Source organism: Phoxinus phoxinus (assembly GCF_949152265.1).
Source record: "Phoxinus phoxinus genome assembly, chromosome: 4".
In the NCBI taxonomy this organism is placed as follows: Eukaryota; Metazoa; Chordata; class Actinopteri; order Cypriniformes; family Leuciscidae; genus Phoxinus; species Phoxinus phoxinus.
Window position 1 is genome coordinate 40,978,222 of NC_136879.1, and position 23,918 is coordinate 41,002,139.

At 39.5% G+C, this 23,918-nt stretch overlaps 2 protein-coding genes across 6 annotated transcripts in view; both read left to right on the forward strand.

The window, feature by feature from the left end:
• Positions 1–11,172, forward strand: part of LOC306997088 (uncharacterized protein) — an 82,821-nt gene extending 71,649 nt beyond the window's left edge. Inside the window, exon 4 of the mRNA XM_079610159.1 lies at positions 7,845–11,172. Within this exon, the coding sequence (XP_079466285.1) occupies positions 7,845–8,659 (815 nt within the window). The 3' untranslated portion in view covers positions 8,660–11,172. The remainder of the gene's footprint in view (positions 1–7,844) is intronic.
• LOC306997097 (uncharacterized protein) overlaps positions 1–22,985 on the forward strand; it is a 44,988-nt gene extending 22,003 nt beyond the window's left edge. Inside the window, exons 1-4 of one of the 5 annotated variants that reach the window (XM_079610177.1) lie at positions 15,697–16,278; positions 17,100–17,124; positions 17,212–17,512; positions 17,766–22,985. In XM_079610177.1, coding sequence (XP_079466303.1) covers positions 17,428–17,512; positions 17,766–18,883 — 1,203 coding nt within the window. In that variant the 5' untranslated portion in view covers positions 15,697–16,278; positions 17,100–17,124; positions 17,212–17,427 and the 3' untranslated portion in view covers positions 18,884–22,985. Of the gene's footprint in view, positions 1–1,229; positions 1,274–5,713; positions 7,287–15,696; positions 16,279–17,099; positions 17,513–17,765 lie in introns of those variants that run through there. The other 4 variants (XM_079610176.1, XM_079610174.1, XM_079610175.1 and 1 more) reach the window with 4 other exon arrangements.
• Positions 22,986–23,918: the final 933 nt, after the last annotated feature.

Here is a 23,918-nt window from a genome sequence, read left to right on the forward strand (position 1 = left end):
ACCAAAAATCCGCTATCTCAAAATCAAACTCCTCTCACAAAAACCCACGAGGTCAATATGCGTTAATTTCACTTTTATACAGATGTGCGCTTGTGTGGTCTGTTCCCGACCCTGTCAATCAAACGCTGATTCGGCGGATCACACCTGATGAAACACTTAGTGAAACATTTCGAGGCTTCGTTTGGCCATAGTCACGTGACATGGGTGTTTTGAATCACGCTTCGAATCAGTGTTTCGAATCATCTGCGCTTCGGGATCTCGCAAAGCTTCGGAACGACTGTTTCGCGTCAGCCATCCCTAATTACGAGTTGCTTTGTCTCTATGTTGTGTTTGCTGGTTATTGACCCTGATTGTACGACAAGATTACAATAAAGCTGCAAATGAATCCTCCCTTTGCTGAAGCCTCGTTACAATTAAGTGAAGTTTTGAGTTTATATTATGAAACTGCCATAAAACCGGAATAAGGTTATGTATGTGTTTTTCTGCCAACAGTTTGATGTATTTTTGGACTTAAATTAACGTGCATTAAAATAAAATAAAAACTCCACATATAATTGTGGTGGATTGAGTCTGTGGAAATATCATTTAAATGGGTTTAGCTTTTATTTTGATGTTAATGTATGTTTTTAGCCATATCTGTGACCTGTGTATTAGATGAATTGCAGTTACTGTTAGATGATAATTAATGTGTATTTTCTCATGCATCTTCAGCTGAAAGACAGTGAATCTGAAGGTGTGTGTGTTTATTGTCTGTCCTCTGTCAATAAACTGCAGATATGGTTCATTTGTGTTGCTGCGTGAAATCTGCTATATATTTACAAGACATTTTTTGACTAATTTCACAGGTGTGTAATTTTGATTTGTGTGATAGTTTAAAGACAAAACATTAACCTATTATCTGAATAACCAGATTCTCTTGTTTAATTCTATAGTTACCTTCTACACAAAACATTGTTTTCAACGTTAAAAAATCATGGCTGATTTTATGAATTTTTGCTGAAAAATAATCTAGGAATATAAATGCACTTATATCATAATCTTGTACAGCATTTGTCGTTCACATATTGACTAATAACAAGAGGATGTCAAAACTTACCTGTGGTACATCAAAAATATAATATTTGATCAGCAGATCTCACTTGTTTTCTGTTATTAAATCAGGGTTCACTTGAAAATTCACATTTATCCTTGAACTCATTCTAACAACTTCATGTTTTAATATGTTTCAGACCCGATGGAAGTGAAAGAGCAAAGGCAAGAACTGAAGTTAAAGGTGATGATGCTGTAGTTTGTTTCGGCCTCTTGACACCAATAAAATGAGCTTAATGTGCCAATTTACAGTAGATCTCAGACATCTCCATAATGAATGAGCTGAAAACAGGGAACTTTTGGAGACAAAGAGGTTTTCAGCAGCAGTTAAACATGATGACCAGTGATGTAGTGTTGCCTGGAGAAGTGGGTATACTCTTAATTTAGGCCCCCAATATTTTTTTAAGTGTCCCAGCAAAGGATGAACGCTCTCTGTTATAAACAGTGACATGTAAGAATGAATATAGAATAGAACATATAGAATTACCTATTCTTGCATATCGGCCGTACGCAGGGTTTTATAAATACTGAGGTCCCATAAATGATATTGGCGAAAGGGCGACTTAGTATCTCATTATATTGAGAAAGTTTCTCATAATTATGACTTAGTATCTCATTATATTGAGAAAGTTTCTCATAATTATGACTTAGTATCTCTTAATAATGAGAAACTTTCTCATAATAATCATTCACACCTGCCTTGTTTGGTTCAATTGAATCGAACTCTAGTTCGTTTCCCCCCTTGGTGCGGACCTTTTGGGTAGGTGTGAATACAGCAATCGAACTCGGGTGCGGACCAAGGTACGGTTCCAAACGAACTCTGGTACGGTTTGTTTACGATGTGAACATGAACCGACCCATTATCGGCCCAATATCAATATCGACCCAATATTGTTCGTTCAAGTGCGAAAGAGAATTCCATTCCGGCGCGCTGTCTGGCCACACGATACTGTTGCGCGTCTTTCTGCGCGTCGTGTGTGCATCATTGGAATGGAATGAATGAATGTGTGTGCGCATCAGGACACTCACATACAGAGCGTTCTCTTTAGTCTAATCGTGCATGAATGCTTTAAAAGCATTTGCATGAATACGAGCGAGTTCATATAATGTAACGATAGTTACAATACAAGGATGGGGGGGGGGGGGGGGGTGCTGCGTTAATTTACGTTAAACTGGTCAAACTTAATCGCAAGCGTTAACGTTGACAGCACTTGTTAGCAGTATATACAATAAGAATCTCATTATTTGAATGTGTGAACATAGCCCCTCTCTATGAATCTAAACTTTATACTTTATATCCACTGTCAGCATCCCATGGTAGGCGCCCATGAGAGCATGTTCTCTCCGCCTGAACCTCTTGCAGCACATCATCGTCTTCTCAAAATCCGAATTGTAACATCGTATAGATGACATTGTGTCATATGATACTTATTAGTTTCTTCATATTGCGTTTGTAGAGAATAACACAAAAACAGTAAAAGAACAATTATTGCAGTACGAAATATCTCCAAATTTATTTTTATTTTTATTTTATTTTATTTATATCTCCGAGCCGTTTTTTTTTTTGCACTTCCTGATTTCCCTACTTGAGAATCCTTGTCCAATGAATGGACGACCTTAGCACACGTGTGGTTTTGTTTACACATTTTGGTTCACTTGCAAAAAGAGTAGTGTGAAGGCGAACCGTACCAAACAAAACAAAAAAAATTATTTGGTCCGGACCAAAGCAAGTGAACTATCGGACTTTCCTGGTCTGAATACAACCTTAACATCTCGTAATAATGACTTAACATCTCGTAATAATGACTTAACATCTCGTAATAACGACTTAACATCTCGTAATAATGACTTAACATCTCGTAATAATGACTTAACATCTCGTAATAATGACTTACAGAATTATATTTTTTTACTCAACTGTGGCGGGCGCCACGGACAGACGCTGCCTGTGTGTGTGTGTTTACTCTCAGAGAATAAAGTGTTAGAATTTTAAAGAATGCGCGACGCATAGATTTATCTGTTATACTGTTTGTTTGTTTTGTTGTGAACTTGAATGTCATCTTCTGTGAAGAAGACTGCAGTTACAAAAGAGAAACTAGAATGCAGGTTATTTTGCTTAAGTTTCCTATTGACTGAAGATGTAAGTATCAGTTCAGTTCAGTTCAGTTCAGTTTAGTTTATTGTCCCCTAAGGGAAACTTGTCTTGCAGCCAGGTAAACATAAAGGTAGCACAACAAGTAAACACCAAATATACAGACAAATAAACAACACAAAAACTACTAATTAAAACACTGTTACACCACTACTCATTTAGGTCAACGAATTGTGCAAATTTAGCAACCGAATTGCACTTGGTATAAAAGAGTTCTTTGTCCTATTGGACTTAAAACCAGGGACTCTGAATCTCCTGCCTGAGGGGAGGACCTCAAAAGAACAATGAAGGGGGTGCTTTACACAGTCCAATATGGCATCTGCTTTCCTCATAACCTGCCTCTCATAAATATGTGTCAAGGAAACCTGTGGACACCCTATTAACTTACCAGCCACTTTCACAATATGGCTGAGGTTATTTTTCTCCCTCAGGCTGATGCCCCCATACCAAGCAATAAAAGCAAAAGTGAGGACAGATTCAATAAAGGATTTATAAAATAAAGACAGGATAACCTTATCAACATTAAAAGAGTTAAGCTTCCTTAGGAAGTACAGTCGTTGTTGTCCCTTTTTACATATCATCTCTGTATTTATGTCAAATTTGAGTTTACTATCTATCACAGTACCCAGATATTTATACTGCTCCACCACCTCTATGCTGATTCCTTTTATATAGGTGGGTGGAGGAGAACCAGGTTGTTTTCTCCTAAAATCTATGAGCATATCCTTAGTTTTAGAGGTGTTAAGCTGGAGAAAAGACCTGTCGCACCAACTAACAAACTCGTCTACCACTGGCCCATGCTGAGATTCATGTTTCTGCAGTAAACTAACAATAACTGTATCATCAGCATATTTCAGGATGTGTCTATTTCTATACTGGCTCCTACAATCGTTAGTGTAGAGGATGTATAGTAGAGGTGAAAGTACACAACCCTGCGGGGAGCCAGTGGAAGAGACACGCCTTTCAGAGAGACAACCGTTTACCTTAACTCGCTGTGTTCTGTTTGTTAAAAAATCCATAATCCAGCTCACAAGATTGCTCTCAATATTAAATTCTGATAATAATTTACTAACTAAAACATGTGGCTGGATAGTATTAAAAGCAGAAGAAAAATCCAAAAACAACAGCCTGGCATGTGTACCAGGACCCTCTAAATGTCTGTACAGAAGATCTAAAAGTGTAATCTGGGCATCCTCTACCCCCCTGCTGGCCCTGTACGCAAATTGCCTGGGGTCCAGGGCCCCACCCACCCTGAACAACAGAAGCCGCTTTACAATCCTTTCAAATGACTTCATGACCAGTGAGGTCAATGCCACTGGTCTGAAGTCATTTAATGTGCTTGCAGAGTTGCACTTTGCCACCGGAACTATGATAGACTCCTTCCAAGCCGTTGGGACCCTTCCCTGTTCCCAGGACATCACAAAAATGTCAGCAAACACCCCACAGAGCTGCTCTGAACAGCACTTCAACAATCTCCCAGTAATTCCATCTGGTCCTGGACTCTTATTTACCTTAGTTCTCTTAAATACAGACCTAACCTCCTCCTTTGTAATTGAGAAGGGTATAGATTCTACCTGAACCTGTTTCTCAGTTAATTTCTTTAGTTTGTCTGAAAAATCATGAATATCAAAACGTGAAAAAAAGGTGTTCAACGCTTCAGATAACTCGCTATCATTTTTATACATTGGCAATTGGACTGATTTATTTTGTGTTTTTTGCAGACCTATCATTCTTTTTACACCATCCCATGCTACCTTCAAGTTGTTACTGCCCAGTCGTTCCTCTATCTTATTTTTATATTGCAATTTAGCCTTCTTGGTTTCTACTCTGACCTCCTTAGTTGCCTCCCTAATTTCACGCTCATCCCCCTTATGAAAAGCCCTATGTTTTTTCATTAACACTTGTTTCAGTGAGCTAGTGACCCATGGCTTATTATTTGCATACACTTTAACATACTTTTTTGGAATAATTGAGTCCACACAAAAAGAAATATAACAACCTACAGTGTCAACAAGCTCATCAATGTCTGAAGCAGAGTCAATGAAGACAGACCAATCGGTGCAATCAAAACAACCTTGTAATTTCAGAACAGACTCATCCTCCCAGGTCTCAATCTCTCTAGCTTTAACTTCTCCCCTTTTAAGCACAGGTCTGTACACCGGGATGAGATTGATAGTACAGTGATCTGAGGATCCTATCGGAGCCAAAGGGGAAGCCTTATAAGCCTCCTTAATTGAACCATAGCACTTGTCCAAAGTCTTATTTTTCCTAGTTGGACATGTGACGTATTGATAAAGGTTGAAGGTTTTACTCAATTTGCAGTTATTAAAATCCCCCATAAGCAGACACGGGGCATCCGGAGAAAGAGATTGTAGTCTTTGAGTCACTTTGCGAATAATATCGGCAGCATTCTGTGTGTTTGCTTTGGGGTGTATATATGTTACGGTCACAAATATCTGGGGAAATGTATTGTTACATTATGTTCTTAATAAATGTTTTAAATTTGACAATGTACTGTGGTACATTGCGAACAAAGGTCAGATATTATGCATAAAAGTTTGGTCTAAAAATGGCATAGCAACCTGTGCTTTAAAAAAAAGAATCGAACTGTGACCTTAGAATCGAAAATTTAATCGAATCGAGGATTTGGAGAATCGTGACACCCCTAGTAAGTTCTGCCACTCGGCCATGAATTTACTCAGAAATTTACTGAGAAATGCCCGGTTTCTCCAGTGTGTGTTCTCCAGAGAAGAGCTTAATTTGTCTCATTCCTCAATAGAATAGTACAAAAATAATCAGCTTCATTGCACCTAATTTATTTTTGTTTGTTATTTTTGTTATTATTATGAAAAGTTTTTTTTTTTATCACGCTGCTCCCAACACGCAATTGGCTTATTGTCGCCCACCGATGTCTAAGCGTACAATATGAAATAAAGGCTATATTGGTCTCTATTTTTAAATTATAATTCTATTTTTCTGTCCTAAACAATGTTCTATAGAAGCCTATTTCATCTGTTAATTGACATTAACCCCACTTACATTTCAAAATATGGCAATTGCTGCCATTTTGCACAATGTCCCTTTGCGCCACCTGGCGGTCATTTTGCGAATGACTTTGAAATGCGACTGGATTATTTTTACCGCGGTAGTTTTGCTACAGTGGCTGGCGTGGCAGTAATAGGCACTCTGGTTGACTACCTACTGTATACAATAATAATGCCAATATATTTATTAGGGTGCTTGTGTTGTTAAATTGAGCTGATAGTTTCCACTGTCTTTGATCAAACTGATTATTTCTGTCGGTCATTTAAAACTTCTATCGAAGAACAGCTGTTTAGTTTAGCTCCTTGCATCTTATCTCGCACTGTATGATCGTTAACTGAAGTGAAGCGCCGCGTTGGGATTCGCGCTCGGCTCGCGCTTCTGTGGACAAAAATCCTGCTTGCTTTGATTGGTCTTAAACATTTTGACATTGACGAGCGGGTGTTTGAGTGCTGGAGCAGCTCAGATGAGAAGGTCAGTTATCGTCGCGATGGGCAAATCAGTGCAGCACCAAATTAGAGTTAATATTAGGGAGTTATTTCACAACTTTCATTATATACACTCAAAAAAATGACTGAGGTCCGGACCTCGGGGACCTCAATGATGGGTACGACCCTGACTGGGTGTTTTTTATTCACATGAGATTGGATTAGCTACTAAATGATGCGCATCAGAGGGGATTTAGAAAAGGGAATACCCAATGCCGACTGAAAAAGAAGTGGGTATACCCTGCACTACACCAGTGATGATGACTCTGTACTTTTGCAGATTGGATAATAACACAGTGATCACAGTTCACACCTGCAGTGAAGCTCCTCCCACAACAATTCACCAATAAATACTGGGAATATTCCCATCATCCTACAAGAGAAGGACAAACTCCAGGAGTAGCAGCTGAAATCTGTGTGACTGTTAAAGATGGAGTTTATTAAAGAGGAGATTGAAGACATGAGGGATCCAGAACCATCCAGAATAAAACATGAAGATACTGAGGAACAAATAGGTTGGTGTCCATTCTTGATTCTTCATTGTTGACTGCTTTGGTAGATGTGAATTAATAAGCAGTATATGGATAATAAATGATGGAGAAATACATCCAAATTATCATAACCTTGTATATAGCAGTTGTCAAACATATTTTTACTATATTAACAAGTGAATGACAGAACAAAAAGTGAAAGATCTGATCTCTGTTGCTTTCTGCTATTAAATAAGGGTTCACTTGAACTGGTTCTAACTGTATTTTTGTGTATTTTAGACCAGGTGAGAGTGAAAGAGCAAAGACAAGAACTGAATGAAGAGGAGGAACATCGTAACTTTACAATTCAAAGAACAAAAGCCAAAAAGCTGCACACCTGCACTCAGTGTGGAAAGAGTTTCTCACGGAAAGGACACCTTAACACACACATGAGAATTCACACTGGAGAGAAACCGTATACATGCACTCAGTGTGGAAAGAGTTTTTCTCGTTCAGCAAGTCTCAGTGTTCATCTGCTCCGTCACTCTGGAGAAAAAGCATTTAACTGTGATCAGTGTGGTAAAGATTTTATTTCTTCCTCAGATCTAAAACAACACCTGAAAGTTCATTCAGACGAGAAGCCTTATGTGTGTTCTCTCTGTGGAAAGAGTTTTTCACGACTGGATAATTTTAAACAGCACCAGAAAACACATAATGAAGTGAGAGATTATATGTGCTTTGACTGTGGGAAGAGCTTTACTAGAGAGGATCATCTGAAACTGCATCAACAAATTCATACTGGAGAAAAACCTTACAAGTGCTCATATTGTGACAAGAGTTTTACTCAGTCTTCACACCTGAAAGTGCATCAGCGAGTTCACACTGGAGAGAAGCCGTATCACTGTACTCAGTGTGAAAAAAGTTTTACTGATTCTGGATCTCTGAAAACACATGAGCGAGTTCACACTGGAGAGAAACCGTATACATGTACTCAGTGTGGAAAGAGTTTTACTCAAGTATCACATCTCAGTGTTCATCTGCGCATTCACTCTGGAGAAAAGCCATTTAACTGTGATCAGTGTGGTAAAGGTTTTATTTCATCATCAAAACTAAAAGATCACCTGAAAGTTCATTCAGACGAGAAGCCTTATGTGTGTTCTCTCTGTGAAAAGAGTTTTTCAAGGCTGGACAGTTTTAAACGGCACCAGAAAACACATAATGAAGTGAGAAATTATATGTGCTTTGACTGTGGGATGAGCTTTACTGCATCTGGTGATCTGAAACGGCACCAAAGATTTCATACTGGAGAAAAACCTTACAAGTGCTCATATTGTGACAAGAGTTTCGCTCGGTCTGGATCTCTGAAATCACACGAGCGAGTTCATACTGGAGAGAAGCCGTATCACTGTACTCAGTGAGGGAAGAGTTTCACCAAATCAAGTAATCTAGTGAATCATATTAGAAAGCATTGTTCTGTCACAGTGAGCAAATGTTTTGTTAGATTCACATTAAGTAAATGTGTAGTTAGTTAACTAATGAACTAGTGTTGCTGTAAAATGCCACAAGATTTGTGTTTTACATGTTCGAGAACAAGAAAGAAAATTATTTTTGATTGAACGCTTACTCAAAGAAATACCAAAATTAAAAGAGACTGGAAACAAATGTAGAAAAACAACAACAATCAGTTATTTGTTAATATATGAAACAATTCCCTGAATTTGATTATTTAAAAAAAATATATATATATTTTGTTGTAGTTACATAAATCCTGTTATTACATAAACAGATGTATACACAATAATGACGTACATCTGTACAATAACTACAATAACAACAAATAAAATGACAATTTCACTGACAATGTGTGATTTTGTGAGTAAAAGGTTTCTACAGATCAAGTCATCTTCATTTATATAGCTGTCACGAGGTGACAAAGCATATGGAACTTAATTCCGCCGAAGTAGTGTTTCAGGTGGGACACTTTTGGGTGAAACTCCATCCCCAGGTCTGTGGATGCGTCTGTTGCCATGACAACCCCATATGACAGATTGGCGACAGGTGTGGGGAATTTACTCTGAGAGTTTGGAAGGAGCCCCGTCAGCATTTGAGAGGATAAAAAGCACGAGACAGAGTCAGTAAGGGTGGTCTTTCTCCCCCGTGAGGAGTCGTTTTATTGGGCGGTTGCAGTTATTGGAATACTGGTGAATGAACAGGAGAGTGCTGGCTTAATGAGGGACTTGAGGACAACGGAGGAAGAGTGAAATATCCCGTTTGCACTGGAGAGGAGCTAAGTAACTGAGAACTGATTCTCGTAATTGCATGCATTTGACACTGAATTGGATGTGGCTTGGAGTGTTGGATCACGATCATAAATGTCACTGAGTGGATTGTATTGATTCATTACCGATCTCTTATCTCTCCCTCCATTGAGAAATGGTGATGTGAACTCTGCCCGTGTATGTGAAGAAAAACCTCCCAAAATATTATCTGCAGTATTGATGATCACGGTCCCCTCGCACAGAGACCCAAGGTGGAATTGCTGTGTGTGTGGAAGATACATTCCCTTTTTGCCGTGCACTCTCCCTGTGTTATGCTGGTCTACTGTCAAAAGAGAGGAGATGCCCTGTTGTAATGTTCACTGCCTGTCTCAGTAAAAGCTTCGTGCAGCCTGTCAACTTGGAGTCTGCTGTATCCTCGTAGCCCACCCGTACTGGGAGAAGTGACTGTCCCCCTGCCCTGAATGTGAGTAGAAGCCCCGTGCAGCCTGTCAACTTGGAGTCTGCTGTATCCTCGTAGCCCACCCGTACTAGGAGAAGTGACTGTCCCTCTGTCTCGAATGTGAGGTTGGCGCGCCCTGTCTGAAATACCTACTCTGTCTGCGTCAGAAGAAGTCCCGTTCAGCCTGTTTGACTTGAGTCTGCTGCATCTCCGCAGCCCATCTGTATTGTGAGAAGTGTTTGCTCCCCTCAACGCATGTAAACTGTGTGCTTTGTCCGAAGCACGTATTCTGTCTGTCTCAGCAGGAGCCCCGTACAGCCTGTCGACTCAGAGTCTGCTGTATCCTCATAGCCCACCTGTGTTGGGAGAAGTGACTGTCCCTCTGTCACGGACGTAAGGTTGACGCGCTCTGTCTGGAACACCCATTCTGTCTGTGTCGGAAGAAGCCCTGTTTAGCTGTCGGCGTTGGGTCCGTGACCACTTTGAAACCCCCTCGTTCTGGAGCAACGTCCGCAGAAGACTCCCCTAGCCACCCCCCGTAAGACCGGGTCCCCTCCGGACACGTACTTGACTGATATCCCTTTGCCCCAATGCCCATACCTGTGAAGGAGGGAAGGTTGAAATGATCTACTTACCAGAGGAGACTTACCGGACTGCTCGCTCGTGGACCGTACGCCCACCCCTGTGAAGGAAGGTTGGAATTATCTGCTTACCAGAGGAGACTTACCGGACTGCTCGCTCGTGGACCGTACGCCCACCCCTGTGAAGGAAGGTTGGAATTATCTGCTTACCAGAGGAGACTTACCGGACTGTTCGTTCGTCGACTACGCCCCCACCTGTGAAGGAAGGTTGGAATTATCCGCTTCTCAGAGGAGACTTACCGGACTGTTCGTTCGTCGACCGCACCCCCACCTGTGAAGGAAGGTTGGAATTATCTGCTTACCAGAGGAGACTTACCGGACTGTTCGTTCGTCGACTACGCCCCCACCTGTGAAGGAAGGTTGGAATTATCCGCTTATCAGAGGAGACTTACCGGACTGTTCGTTCGTCGACCGCACCCCCACCTGTGAAGGAAGGTTAGAATTATCTACTTACCAGAGGAGACTTACCGGACTGCTCGCTCGTGGACCGTACGCCCACCCCTGTGAAGGAAGGTTGGAATTATCTGCTTACCAGAGGAGACTTACCGGACTGTTCGTTCGTCGACTACGCCCCCACCTGTGAAGGAAGGTTGGAATTATCCGCTTCTCAGAGGAGACTTACCGGACTGTTTGTTCGTCGACCGCACCCCCACCTGTGAAGGAAGGTTGGAATTATCCGCTTCTCAGAGGAGACTTACCGGACTGTTTGTTCGTCGACCGCACCCCCACCTGTGAAGGAAGGTTAGAATTATCTGCTTACCAGAGGAGACTTACCGGACTGCTCGCTCGTGGACCGTACGCCCACCCCTGTGAAGGAAGGTTGGAATTATCTGCTTACCAGAGGAGACTTACCGGACTGTTCGTTCGTCGACTACGCCCCCACCTGTGAAGGAAGGTTGGAATTATCCGCTTCTCAGAGGAGACTTACCGGACTGTTTGTTCGTCGACCGCACCCCCACCTGTGAAGGAAGGTTGGAATTATCTGCTTACCAGAGGAGACTTACCGGACTGTTTGTTCGTCGACTACGCCCCCACCTGTGAAGGAAGGTTGGAATTATCCGCTTATCAGAGGAGACTTACCGGACTGTTCGTTCGTCGACCGCACCCCCACCTGTGAAGGAAGGTTAGAATTATCTACTTACCAGAGAAGACTTACCGGACTGCTTGTTCGTTGACCGCACCCCCACCTGTGAAAGAGAGAAGGAAGGTTGGAATTACCTACTTACCAGAGGAGACTTACCCGACCGTTCGTTTGCCCACCGCCCCCACCTGTGCGCTGGTCATCTGCTGCAGGGTCTGTACTGGGGAAGAGGGCGGGAGAGTCCCCAGTCACTGCACCAGCCACCCCCGATCCCTGAGGGCAACAAGGGAGAAGATTTTAGATTAGGGTTTCCAATTTGCTTTTACTCCAAAATAAAACTTGTTAATTTTATTCTCTGTCTCTGACTCTTCCCTCTGACACGTTCCTCGAGGTGGTCCTGGTTCAGGGGTGGGTGCAGTCTAGCTTGGCCCACCTGACCTGTGACATAGCGCTTTTAACAATGTAGATTGTTTCAAAGCTGCTTTACAGAGATAAACGGATAATTTAAGGTAACAGATTGTTTTGGCTTTATAGCGGTTCTTGAATAATGTTATTTTCCAGCTAAAGTTAGTTTTGATTGATTAACTTCCGTCGAAAGAATAATTAGTTATTAAATTAGGGGCCGCTAAGACGACACCGTTCTCTCTACACAGACTTTAAACGCGAACCTGTGAGAAACGCTGATGGCGCTCACGTGCGCATCAAGAATTAATTCTATAGTTATGTGTGTTTGAATATATGTGCGCATGTTTGTAATTCTCTACAAACCAAGCCTAAACAAACTACTTGTCCTACCTATAAATTTGATACAGAATTTTATTTTATCACTACGGGGTAGATACGTGATTTTTCCACAATGCTTTATCTGTAGAGTGGTACAGGGATCCTCCATAGGGAGAGGCTAGTTGGCACTTCAGCACTGCGTTGTCATCGGGTCCAGGGCTTATACGGTCATACTTCCTGGTTCTGGTAAGAACTCGAGCTGCTGCGTTTTGAACTAGCTGTAGTTTGTTTGTTAAGTGTGCAGGACAACCACCCAGTAGAGCATTACAATAATGTAGCCTTGAGGTCATGAACGCATGAACTAATTGTTCTGCATTTGTCAATGAGAGCATATGGCGTAATTTTGATATATTTTTAAGATGGAAAAATGCGGTTTTACAGATACTACACACGTGACTTTCAAATGAAAGATTGGTATCAAAGAGCACACCCAGGTTCCTAACCGACGACGAAGACTTAACAGAGCAGCCATCAAGTGTTAGACAGTATTCTAGGTTATTACGTGTGGAAGTTTTTTGTCCAATAATTAGACTCTGTTTTTTCAGAATTTAGTAGTAGGAAATTCACCTTTGGCTAAGCCCCGCCCCCCTTAGTTACTGTTGCTACCTCCGACAACTTCATCTGGGCTCTGGTTTGGTATCAACATGGCTTATGCTGTGACGGCTCTTCCTGCTGGAATTTTATCAAACTTTTATAAAGCAGCAAATAAAGTGTCCGATAGAAGTAGGCAAAAGGGGCTGCAGTATGCGTTTGAAGGCTTTATTCAAGACATACGGTGAAACGCAAGCAGCAACAAGGCATCCAAATACAGGCAAAAGCATAACGGTTACAGTCAAAAAATTAACACAGAATATCCTAATGGAGACGGAGGCTGTGTCTCACAATATCAGGAGAAACACTGTTCATACAAAGCTGGGTAGGTCTCTATTCACTTCTATAATCGTTATTATTTACAAAGCAAACGGACTACGCGAGTATAAAGTTGTATTTATTAGCAGCGTGTGCTAGCGTATCAACAATTAGGGTAGAGAACCGAAATCATAACCTAAACAGCATAAAACTGTCTAACTAGTATAACTTCACACACAGTAAGGTTAAAAGGTAAATGTATCTTAGAGCAAAGGTGAGCTTGTTGATCCTTGAGGGGTTTCGCTGACTGAGGACGTCCACACAGTTTAATCCAAAGACGACACTTGTCAGTATTTAACTTCGGTTTTGGGAAGGGGAAAAAACGGACACCCCCTCCAACCTCTCTGGGAAACGCGTATCTGTTTTACAAATGCCCCAGGCACAACGTTTAACCATATTTTTTATAAAACGACGACGTAATAGCCTGCCGAGACCCAAAATATGAGCCTCCTGCGTTGAAGTCAATGGAGCGCCGTGAAAAAGTGTCGGACCCTCTGTGAGAGCTCGTTCTTGGCTGCGCTGTGATTGGTCAATCTACATTCTAGGGCGTGGCTTAGCCAAAGACGAATTACTAGTCATCCAATGTTTTATATCAGCGATGCATTCCGTTAATTTTGTGAATTGGTAAGTTTCGTTAGGTTTTGAAGAAATATACAGCGGAGTATCGTCGGCATAACAGTGAAAGCTAATTCCGTGTTTTCTAATGATATCTCCTAATGGTAGCATGTACAGAGTGAACAGCAGCGGTCCTAGTACTGAGCCTTGTGGTACGCCATACTGAACTTGTGATTGATAAGACATCTCTTCATTTACTGCTACCAACTGATAACGGTCAGATAAGTATGATTTAAACCATGCTAGTGCAATTCCACTAATGCCAACATAACGTTCGAGTCTATTTAAAAGGATGTTGTGGTCAATGGTGTCAAATGCAGCACTAAGATCAAGTAACACTATAAGATTGCTGACCAAAACTGGACCAATCAGTGCAGTAACATGTATGTGATACAATAAAGCCACTCCCCCTGTATATCTCACTCCAAATCAAAGCAGTTTATAGTGTGAAACAAACTTTAGAGACCAAATTGTTCATCTTTTGCTCCTTGCTATTGCTTCATGTAATAAGTTTACACAAGAGTTTACACACTACGGTGTGCACCGGACAACAACAAAAAAAGAAAAAGAGGACTTTCAGGCTGAGGCTTACCAGTAGGGCGGCTAGCTGGGCAGTGAGTATCCTAAAACCACACCACTCACCAAATTCCAATCCACACAAACACACACACTCGCTAAGTGAGGGAAACGCAGGTGCCAACGGCAAAACACTCTGTGAAGGAAACACCACCACCAAACGGACAAAGACAGTTGTACAAAGGTTTTTCTGCCTTTCTCAGTCAGCAGACCCCTAACCAAATTAATGTGTGGTGCTATGCACACATTCTGAACTTAGTGTTGTCGAACACAACAGGCATTGTACTACAGAGTGCATCACTGTTCGGTTTACTAAATTATGTTGCCGTCTTCCTACATGAGTCGTATAAACGGATGCAGAAGTGGCACGAGATAACTGCAGGATCCGGGAACCGTCAAAGAAGACTTTGTCCAATTGGGCAAACACGATGGTGGGCGAAGGATGCTGCTCTGAGAAAGGTGTTTGGGTGTTTTGGAAAGCCTGAGAGTGCCATCTTCATTGACCTGATCTTGACATTTTTCAACAAAAAAGGTTGTTTTAACTACGTTGTGTGGTGAAGGTTGTTACAACGTTGTCACAATATTGACATTAAACCACCGTTCAGGGCCATTGCTTAAGGTTGTGCGGGGTGTCTGGACAACCACTGGACTACATATGTACTCGTCACTCGTCACTGCCCTGGGGTTTTATGTTTTTTTTATTATACTTTAAATAAATGGTTATATTCGTTTATTTCTTTTTTCTTTTTTTTCACAAAATGTATGACTTTTGGAAGTGCAATTTGATTACCATTTGCATTTTTAATAAAGTTGAATTAGCGAAACCTTCTGTCATTTTTTCTCTTCAAAGTGTACACCTGCAAGTGTGGATTATACTTAGGCTGACTGATAGCCCCGTTAAATAATAAGGATAAACAATATTTTAAAAGTATATAATTATCTAACAAATTGCTAAATGGGGGATATAGGCATATCTAGCAGCATATTAAAAAAATGTCAGAACGTTGTCTCTCAGTTGCTGAATGTCGCGTAACAACGTTGTTACAGCCCTGTCGCGTCTTACAATTCTACGTTGTTACAATGTTGCGAGCACGTAGACAGCGGCGTTGCCATAGCAGAAATGCAACGTGCCAGAGACGTTGCCACAACGTAAATGTGTTTGCTGGGTATGGACACACAAGATTAAATAAGTCTTTGGTAATAATGTAGAAGTATGCTGATGGTAATTGTGAATTATGTGATAGTCCAGAGTCTGAGCATGTTATACTACAGTGTCCTAAATATCAGGAAGAAAGACTAAGATTAAGTTCACAATTGCAAAGGAACCAGTTAAGATTAAATTTTAGAAGACATCCTACAAAGAAGCTCAGGTGAAATATGTTTTAAATATATATTTAACTTCCTGAAGAATACAGGACTAATGAAAATAATTTAGATGGTGTTTTTTTTCCCCCAATATTTGGACAGATTAGACTCCAGTATCACACCCCAGTCCAGCAGGTGGCGGTAATGCGCCATTCAAGTTAGTTGCCAACCACCATAAAATTGAAAGAAGAAGAAGTTCCTCATTGTTATGTTTTGTTTTTCCCTGGTGAACATCTCTGAGCGTTTCTTCCCGTGTTTTTGTCTTCCCGTGGATTACTCTTGGACTATTTATTCTCTTCGGGATTGTTTGCTGCTGTCCTGAACTGCTTTCTATTGTGGACTGATTTATGTAAGTTTGCTGCCTGACTTTATGCCTGTTTTCAGATTATGAGTTGCTTTGTCTCTATGTTGTGTTTGCTGGTTATTGACCCTGATTGTACGAGCAAGATTACAATAAAGCTGAATGGGTTTAGCTTTTATTTTGATGTTAATGTATGTTTTTAGCCATATGATATCTGTGACTTTTGTATTAGATTGCAGTTACTGTTAGATGATAATTAACGTGTATTTTCTCATGCATCTTCAGCTGAAAGACAGTGAATCTGAAGGTGTGTGTGTGTGTTTATTGTCTGTCCTCTGTCAATAAACTGCAGATGTGGTTCATTTGTGTTGCTGCGTGAAATCTGCTATATATTTACAAGACATTTTTGACTAAATTCGCTGGTGTGTAATTTTGATTTGTGTGAAAGTTTGAAGACAAAACATTTAGCCTATTATCTTAATAACCAGATTATCTTGTTTAATTCTTTAGTTACTTTCTACACAAAACATTGTTTTCAACGTAAAAAAAAAAAAATCATGGCTGATTTTATGATTTTTTTTTTATTATTAGTTCAAATGCTTAATATATTGTTAGATGCCAATCATAATGGCTGTGAAAAATAAGCAAATCTAGGTATAAATGCACTTATATCATAATCTTGTACAGCAGTTGTCGTTCACATTTTGACTATTAACAAGAGGATGACAAAACTAACCTTTGGTACATCAAAAATATAATATTTGATCAGCAGATCTCACTTGTTTTCTGTTATTAAATCAGGGTTCACTTGAAAATTCACATTTATCCTTGAACTCATTCTAAAAACTTCATGTTTTAATATGTTTCAGACCCGATGGAAGTGAAAGAGCAAAGGCAAGAACTGAAGTTAAAGGTGATGATGCTGTAGTTTGTTTCGGCCTCTTGACACCAATAAAATGAGCTTAATGTGCCAATTTACAGCAGATCTCAGACATCTCCATAATGAATGAGCTGAAAACAGGAACTTTCAGAGACAAAGAGGCTTTTCAGCAGCAGTTAAACATGATGACATGATCACACCTGCAGTGAAGCTCCTCCCACAACAATTCACCAATAAATACTGGGAATATTCCCATCATCCTACAAGAGAAGGACAAACTCCAGGAGTAGCAGCTGAAATCTGTGTGACTGTTAAAGATGGAGTTTATTAAAGAGGAGATTGAAGACTTGAGGGATCCAGAACCATCCAGAATAAAACATGAAGATACTGAGGAACAAATAGGTTGGTGTCCATTCTTGATTCTTCATTGTTGACTGCTTTGGTAGATGTGAATTAATAAGCAGTATATGGATGATACATGAGAGTAATACATCCAAATTATCATAACCTTGTATGTAGCAGTTGTCAAACATATTTTTAGTATATTAACAAGTGAATGACAGAACAAAAAATGAAAGATCTGATCTCTGTTGCTTTCTGCTATTAAATCAGGGTTCACTTGAACTGGTTCTAACTGTATTTCTGTGTATTTTAGACCAGGTGAGAGTGGAAGAGCAAAGACAAGAACTGAATGAAGAGGAGGAACATCGTAACTTTACAATTCAAAGAACAAAAGCCAAAAAGCCTCACACCTGCACTCAGTGTGGAAAGAGTTTCTCACAGAAAGCAAACCTTAACAAACACATGAGAATTCACACTGGAGAGAAACCGTATACATGCACTCAGTGTGGAAAGAGTTTTACTCTTGCATCAGGTCTCCGTGTTCATCTGCGCGTTCACTCTGGAGAAAAACCATTTAACTGTGATCAGTGTGGTAAAGTTTTTATTTCTTCATCACATCTAAAACAACACCTGAAAGTTCATTCAGACGAGAAGCCTTATGTGTGTTCTCTCTGTGGAAAGAGTTTTTCAAGGCTGGATCATTTTAAACTGCACCAGAAAACGCATAATGAAGTGAGAGATTATATGTGCTTTGACTGTGGGAAGAGCTATACTAGAGATGATCATCTGAGACTTCATCAGCGACTTCATACTGGAGAGAAACCGTACCACTGTACTCAGTGTGGGAAGAGTTTTACTGATTCTGGATCTCTAAAATCACACGAGCGAGTTCATACTGGAGAAAAGCCGTACCAGTGTACTCAGTGTGGAAAAAGTTTTACTGATTCTGGATCTCTGAAAACACATGAGCGAGTTCACACTGGAGAGAAACCGTATACATGCACTCAGTGTGGAAAGAGTTTTTCTCAAGCATCACATCTCAGTGTTCATCTGCGCACTCACTCTGGAGAAAAACCATTTAACTGTGATCAGTGTGGTAAAGTTTTTATTTCATCATCACATCTAAAATCACACCTGAAAGTTCATTCAGACGAGAAGCCTTATGTGTGTTCTCTCTGTGGAAAGAGTTTTTCAAGGCTGAACAGTTTTAAACTGCACCAGAAAACACATAATGAAGTAAGAGATTATATGTGCTTTGACTGTGGGAAGAGCTATACTACATCTGAGCATCTGAAACGGCACCAAAGAATTCATACTGGAGAAAAACCTTACAAGTGCTCATATTGTGACAAGAGTTTCGCTTGGTCTGGATCTCTGAAATCACACGAGCGAGTTCATACTGGAGAGAAGCCGTATCACTGTACTCAGTGAGGGAAGAGTTTCACCAAATCAAGTAATCTAGTGAATCATATTAGAAAGCATTGTTCTGTGTCACAGTGAGCAAATGTTTTGTTAGATTCACATTAAGTAAATGTGTAGTTACTTAACTAATGAACTAGTGTTGCTGTAAAATGCCACAAGATTTGTGTTTTACATGTTCGAGAACAAGAAAGAAAATAATTCAACGATTTCATAACTCAAAGAAATACCAAAATTAAAAGAGACTGGAAACAAATGTAGAAAAACAACAACAATCAGTTATTTGTTAATATATGAAACAATTCCCTGAATTTGATTTTAAAAAAAATGTTTATTTTGTTGTAGTTACATGAAGCCTGTTATTACATAAACAGATGTATACACAATAAGGACGTACACCTGGGGCCTGTTTCAGAAAGGAGGTTAAGTAAAAACTCTGAGTATGTTAACCCTGAAATGAGGGAAACTCTGGGTTATCCGTTTCAGAATGGGAGGTATGTCAAACCCGAGAAAGCAGAGTAAGTCAAGCCCGTTTCTAAAAGAGGGGTAACTTATACTCTGAGTCAGTTACCATGGCAACTTACTCTGTGAACCTAACCTGGTCGGGAGCAGGTTTTCTTCGGTAAACCCAGAGTTTCTTGCGGTCTCCTCCCCTTTTTTAAAGAGGAAGTGGTGTTTAAACACTTCATTCATTCTTTCTGTACATTTATTTATTGCTGTTTTTTCCGCTGTTTTAAAAAAGAAATGAATAAGATGAAGTATATTTAACGTTAACTCCTTAACTGGCAACTGAAAATACAGTACATTAGAGTTACATCATGTAGTTCTAAACAAATTCTACAGAATTAAACTGTGGCATTTACTGAAAATCACTTGGGGGATAAGAATGTCCTTTTATACTTAGATATAAACTTCGATTCTATAGGCTACGCCATATACAAATGTGAATGTGTAGATTGTCTGATGTGTAGACACATAATATTAACATTACCCTGTAGGCCTCTCTGTGGCGCATAAACTGTTTCTTCATACCCATCATCCTGTGAAGATGAGCATTTGTACACTTTATAACACTATTTGTCATAATTTCTGGTGTATTGAGTAGGCAACTTACAACTGTCTGGGGTTCTGTTGGGACATGAGGCTCCAAAAGACAGATATTAGTCTCTAGATAGATATTAGTCCCAATAGATATCAGAATCTATTGGGAGTGGGACCAACGAAAAACCCAACCCAAAGTAAAATAAATGTAAATATCAAAAATACCCTATAAAAAAAAAACACTAAGACCTCTTACATTTTATGAAGGCCCTTGGATCTCCGGGAGTGACCGGCTCTGATGAAGGAATTCCCTCAGCCAAAAATGCTGCTGCACTGCTAGACACTGGATGCTATTTAGTTATGTAATATGTCAAATGTTTGTAAAGTCAGATAGCCTACCCATGATATGCTCAAGCCTTACCTGATTGAATTGTTTTTATATATTTTTTATTTTCAGCTGCTGCCACATTCTTTTAATGCCTGCAGGATTGCACCTAGCCTTCATGAAAATTAAAATTAGGTTGAATAACTGTTCTTCCAGTTTCACCTGATATTATAGCAGTTACTCTAAAATAGTTATTAATTACTAACTACAAATGACATCTTCAACAGTGTAATTAGATTAATGTAATTACTATCTTTAGAAAGTATTGGTCTACTTATTATTAATTATTAAGTCCCATATCAACCTCAACCACTTGAACAATACAAGGAGAGACAAGAAACTGCACTTTTAATGCTTTTTTAAAATGAACAATATACAATTGCATGAATTATTCTTGAATTGATCAAAGTGTGTAGAGGGAGAAGGTTACATTCAAAATATACCTTTTAAAAATGTATGTTAAATCCACTGTTGTTTTATACAGAATTGTTCTATAGTCTATGCAGTAGCCTATTTAATGTAATTACATCATATTTTATTTTAAATTACAGAAGAATTAAGAGTAATCCCTTTAATTAAATTACAATATTTAGATTACTTGGTAATTAATTACACCCAACACTGTATAACGGTAATTCCTCTTTGTGTCTGGCGCTGTTGCCATGGTGACTCATAATATCTGCGCTCCATTGATAATGGCTTTTTATAGTTGTGGTGCACGCGCTTAACTCAGAGTCAGTCAACTTAGAGTTGATTGAACTAACTCATTTCAGCTGATCTGTAACCGAAAACTCAGAGTTTCCCATCTCAGGGTAAGTCAACTCAGAGTTCAAGTTTTAACTCAGAGTTGGTTGAACCTGCTTATTGAAACAGGCCCCAGTACAATAACTACAATAACAACAAATAAAATTACAATTTCACTGACAATGTGTGATTTTGTGAGTAAAAGGTTTCTACAGATCAAGTCAAGTTATCTTCATTTATATAGCGCTTTTAAAAATGTAGATTGTTTCAAAGCTGCTTTATAGAGATAAACGTATAATATAAGGTAACAGATTGTTTTGTCTTTATAGCAGTTCTTGAATAATGTTATTTTGCAGCTAAAGTTAGTTTTGATTGATTCACTTCGGTCGAAAGGATAATTTGTTATTAAATTAGGGGCCGTTAAGACGACACCGTTCTCTCTACACAGACTTTAAATTCGAACCTGTGAGAAACGCTGATGGCGCTCACATGCGCATCAAGAATTAATTCTATAGTTATGTGCGTTTGAATATATGTGCGCATGTTTGTAATTCTCTACAAACCAAGCCTAAACAAACTACTTGTCCTGCCTATAAATTTGATACAGAATTTTATTTGATCACTACGGGGTAGATACGTGAATTTTCCACAATGCTTTATCTGTAGAGTGGTACAGGGATCCTCCATAGGGAGAGGATAGTTGGCACTTCAGCACTGCGTTGTCATCGGGTCCAGGGCTTATATGGTCATACTTCCTGGTTCTGGTAAGAACTCGAGCTGCTGCGTTTTTTGAACTAGCTGTAGTTTGTTTGTTAAGCGTGCAGGGCAACCACCCAGTAGAGTATTAAAAATAATATAGCCTTGAGGTCATGAACCCATTAACTAATTGTTCCGCATTTGTCAATGAGAGCATATGGCGTAATTTATACAGTGTTGGGGAGTAGTTAACTACAAGTAGCGACGCTACTAACTTAACTACATTTTTCAGTAGCTTGGCAGTAACTCAGTTGCTTTTTAAACAGTGTAGCTTTTCCAGTAGCTAACTACTTTTTGCAGCAAGTAGCGGTGTAGCGCGAGCAAAAGCTACATTGCGTTTTGTCGAGCCTGCGCGAATCAGCGCGATGCCAGGATATTCTTCTTTTAGAGTTGTTGTGACGTTCGCGAACGAACCGATTCTTTTGAACGGCTCATAAACATGAACGATGGGAGCCGAGTCGCGGCTGGAGGCGGAGCCGTTCTTTCTGTCGTTCTTTTTTTCACACAGATGCACACAAATTAGCTCCTCCGCGAGACAGAACAGTTATAGGGGGAGGGGCGCACCCAGCGCAGGGGTGTTGTGCATAGACAGTATATAAGAGGGTGTTGTGTGATGATAGTTGTGTTCCATTTTATTTATTCTAATTTTATCTACAGTATATATTTAAAACTTTAAATATTTTTTGTTTTCTATCAAAATGTTCTTGTGTGATAACAATGTTCTTGTGTGGAAGTGTTTTAGTAAAAGCTGTTTTGCACAGAAATTCATTGCAGCCGGCTTTGTTTTTGATGTTTATTTGTGAGTAGGTATAAATAACATTTTGGTAAATCCAAAATAGTGATGTCACTGTCTAAGCAGAGGGATGTTGTGCGACCCTATATGGCCACATATATGACAAATTAGGTAATAATCAATATTTCAGAATAATTCAAACTCAGATATTGGTGTGTGATATCTGAGTTTTAATTATTTGACTACAAATCTCACCTCATCATTCCTCCCAGTGATTATTTCCAGGCTAAACTGAGATTTCCCCAAGCTGACTTCTTAAAACTGACTACTGGTAAATATTTAAAAAGAGCCAAAAACAGATCGCCAAGATCCGGATCACGCATCTTGCGGCTAACGGTTCACTGACGTACAGAAGTGGGTTGACACACCCATATTATCCATGATGGAGCAAGACGTGGCGGCAGATTTGAAGGATGGAGAAACAACTAATGTTTATTACCCATGGCCTTATTTTTCCAAGTTCATATTTGTTGCAATTTTGCACTTTTGACAAACAGTCTGATATATTTGAGTGTAGTGTGTAATAAAACAATACTCTTTGAAATCATAATTGTATTGCATTGTTTTAAACACTAAATATTTAACTTAAAACATTCCTCAGACACTTATTCAGTTATTTATAATATACGTTGTTCAAAAAAATCAAAAGTAGTTTCAATGTAGCTAGCTACTTTTTGATAGTAACTTGTAGTGTAGCTAACTACTTTTCCAAAAGGGTAGCTTGACTGTAGTTTAACTACTTTAACTTACGAGTAGCTTGTAGCTTGTCAAACTACAGTTTCAGAGTAGCTTCCCCAACACTGAATTTATATATATTTTTAAGATGGAAAAATGCGGTTTTACAGTTACTACACACATGACTTTCAAATGAAAGATTGGTATCAAAGAGCACATCCAGGTTCCTAACCGACGAAGACTTAACAGAGCAGCCATTAATTGTTAGACAGTATTCTAGGTTATTACGTGTGGAAGTTTTCTGTCCAATAATTAGAATCTCTTGTTTTTTCAGAATTTAGTAGTAGGAAATTACTAGTCATCCAATTTTTTATATCAGCAATGCTGATATAAAAAATTATTTTTTTATGCAGTTAATTTTGTGAATTGGTAAGTTTCGTTAGGTTTTGAAGAAATATACAGCTGAGTATCGTCGGCATAACAGTGAAAGCTAATTTAATGTTTCCTAATGATAACTCCTAATGGTAGCATGTACAGAGTGAACAGCAGCGGTCCTAGTACTGAGCCTTGTGGTACGCCATACTGAACTTGTGATCGATAAGACATCTCTTCATTTACTGCTACCAACTGATAACGGTCAGATAAATATGATT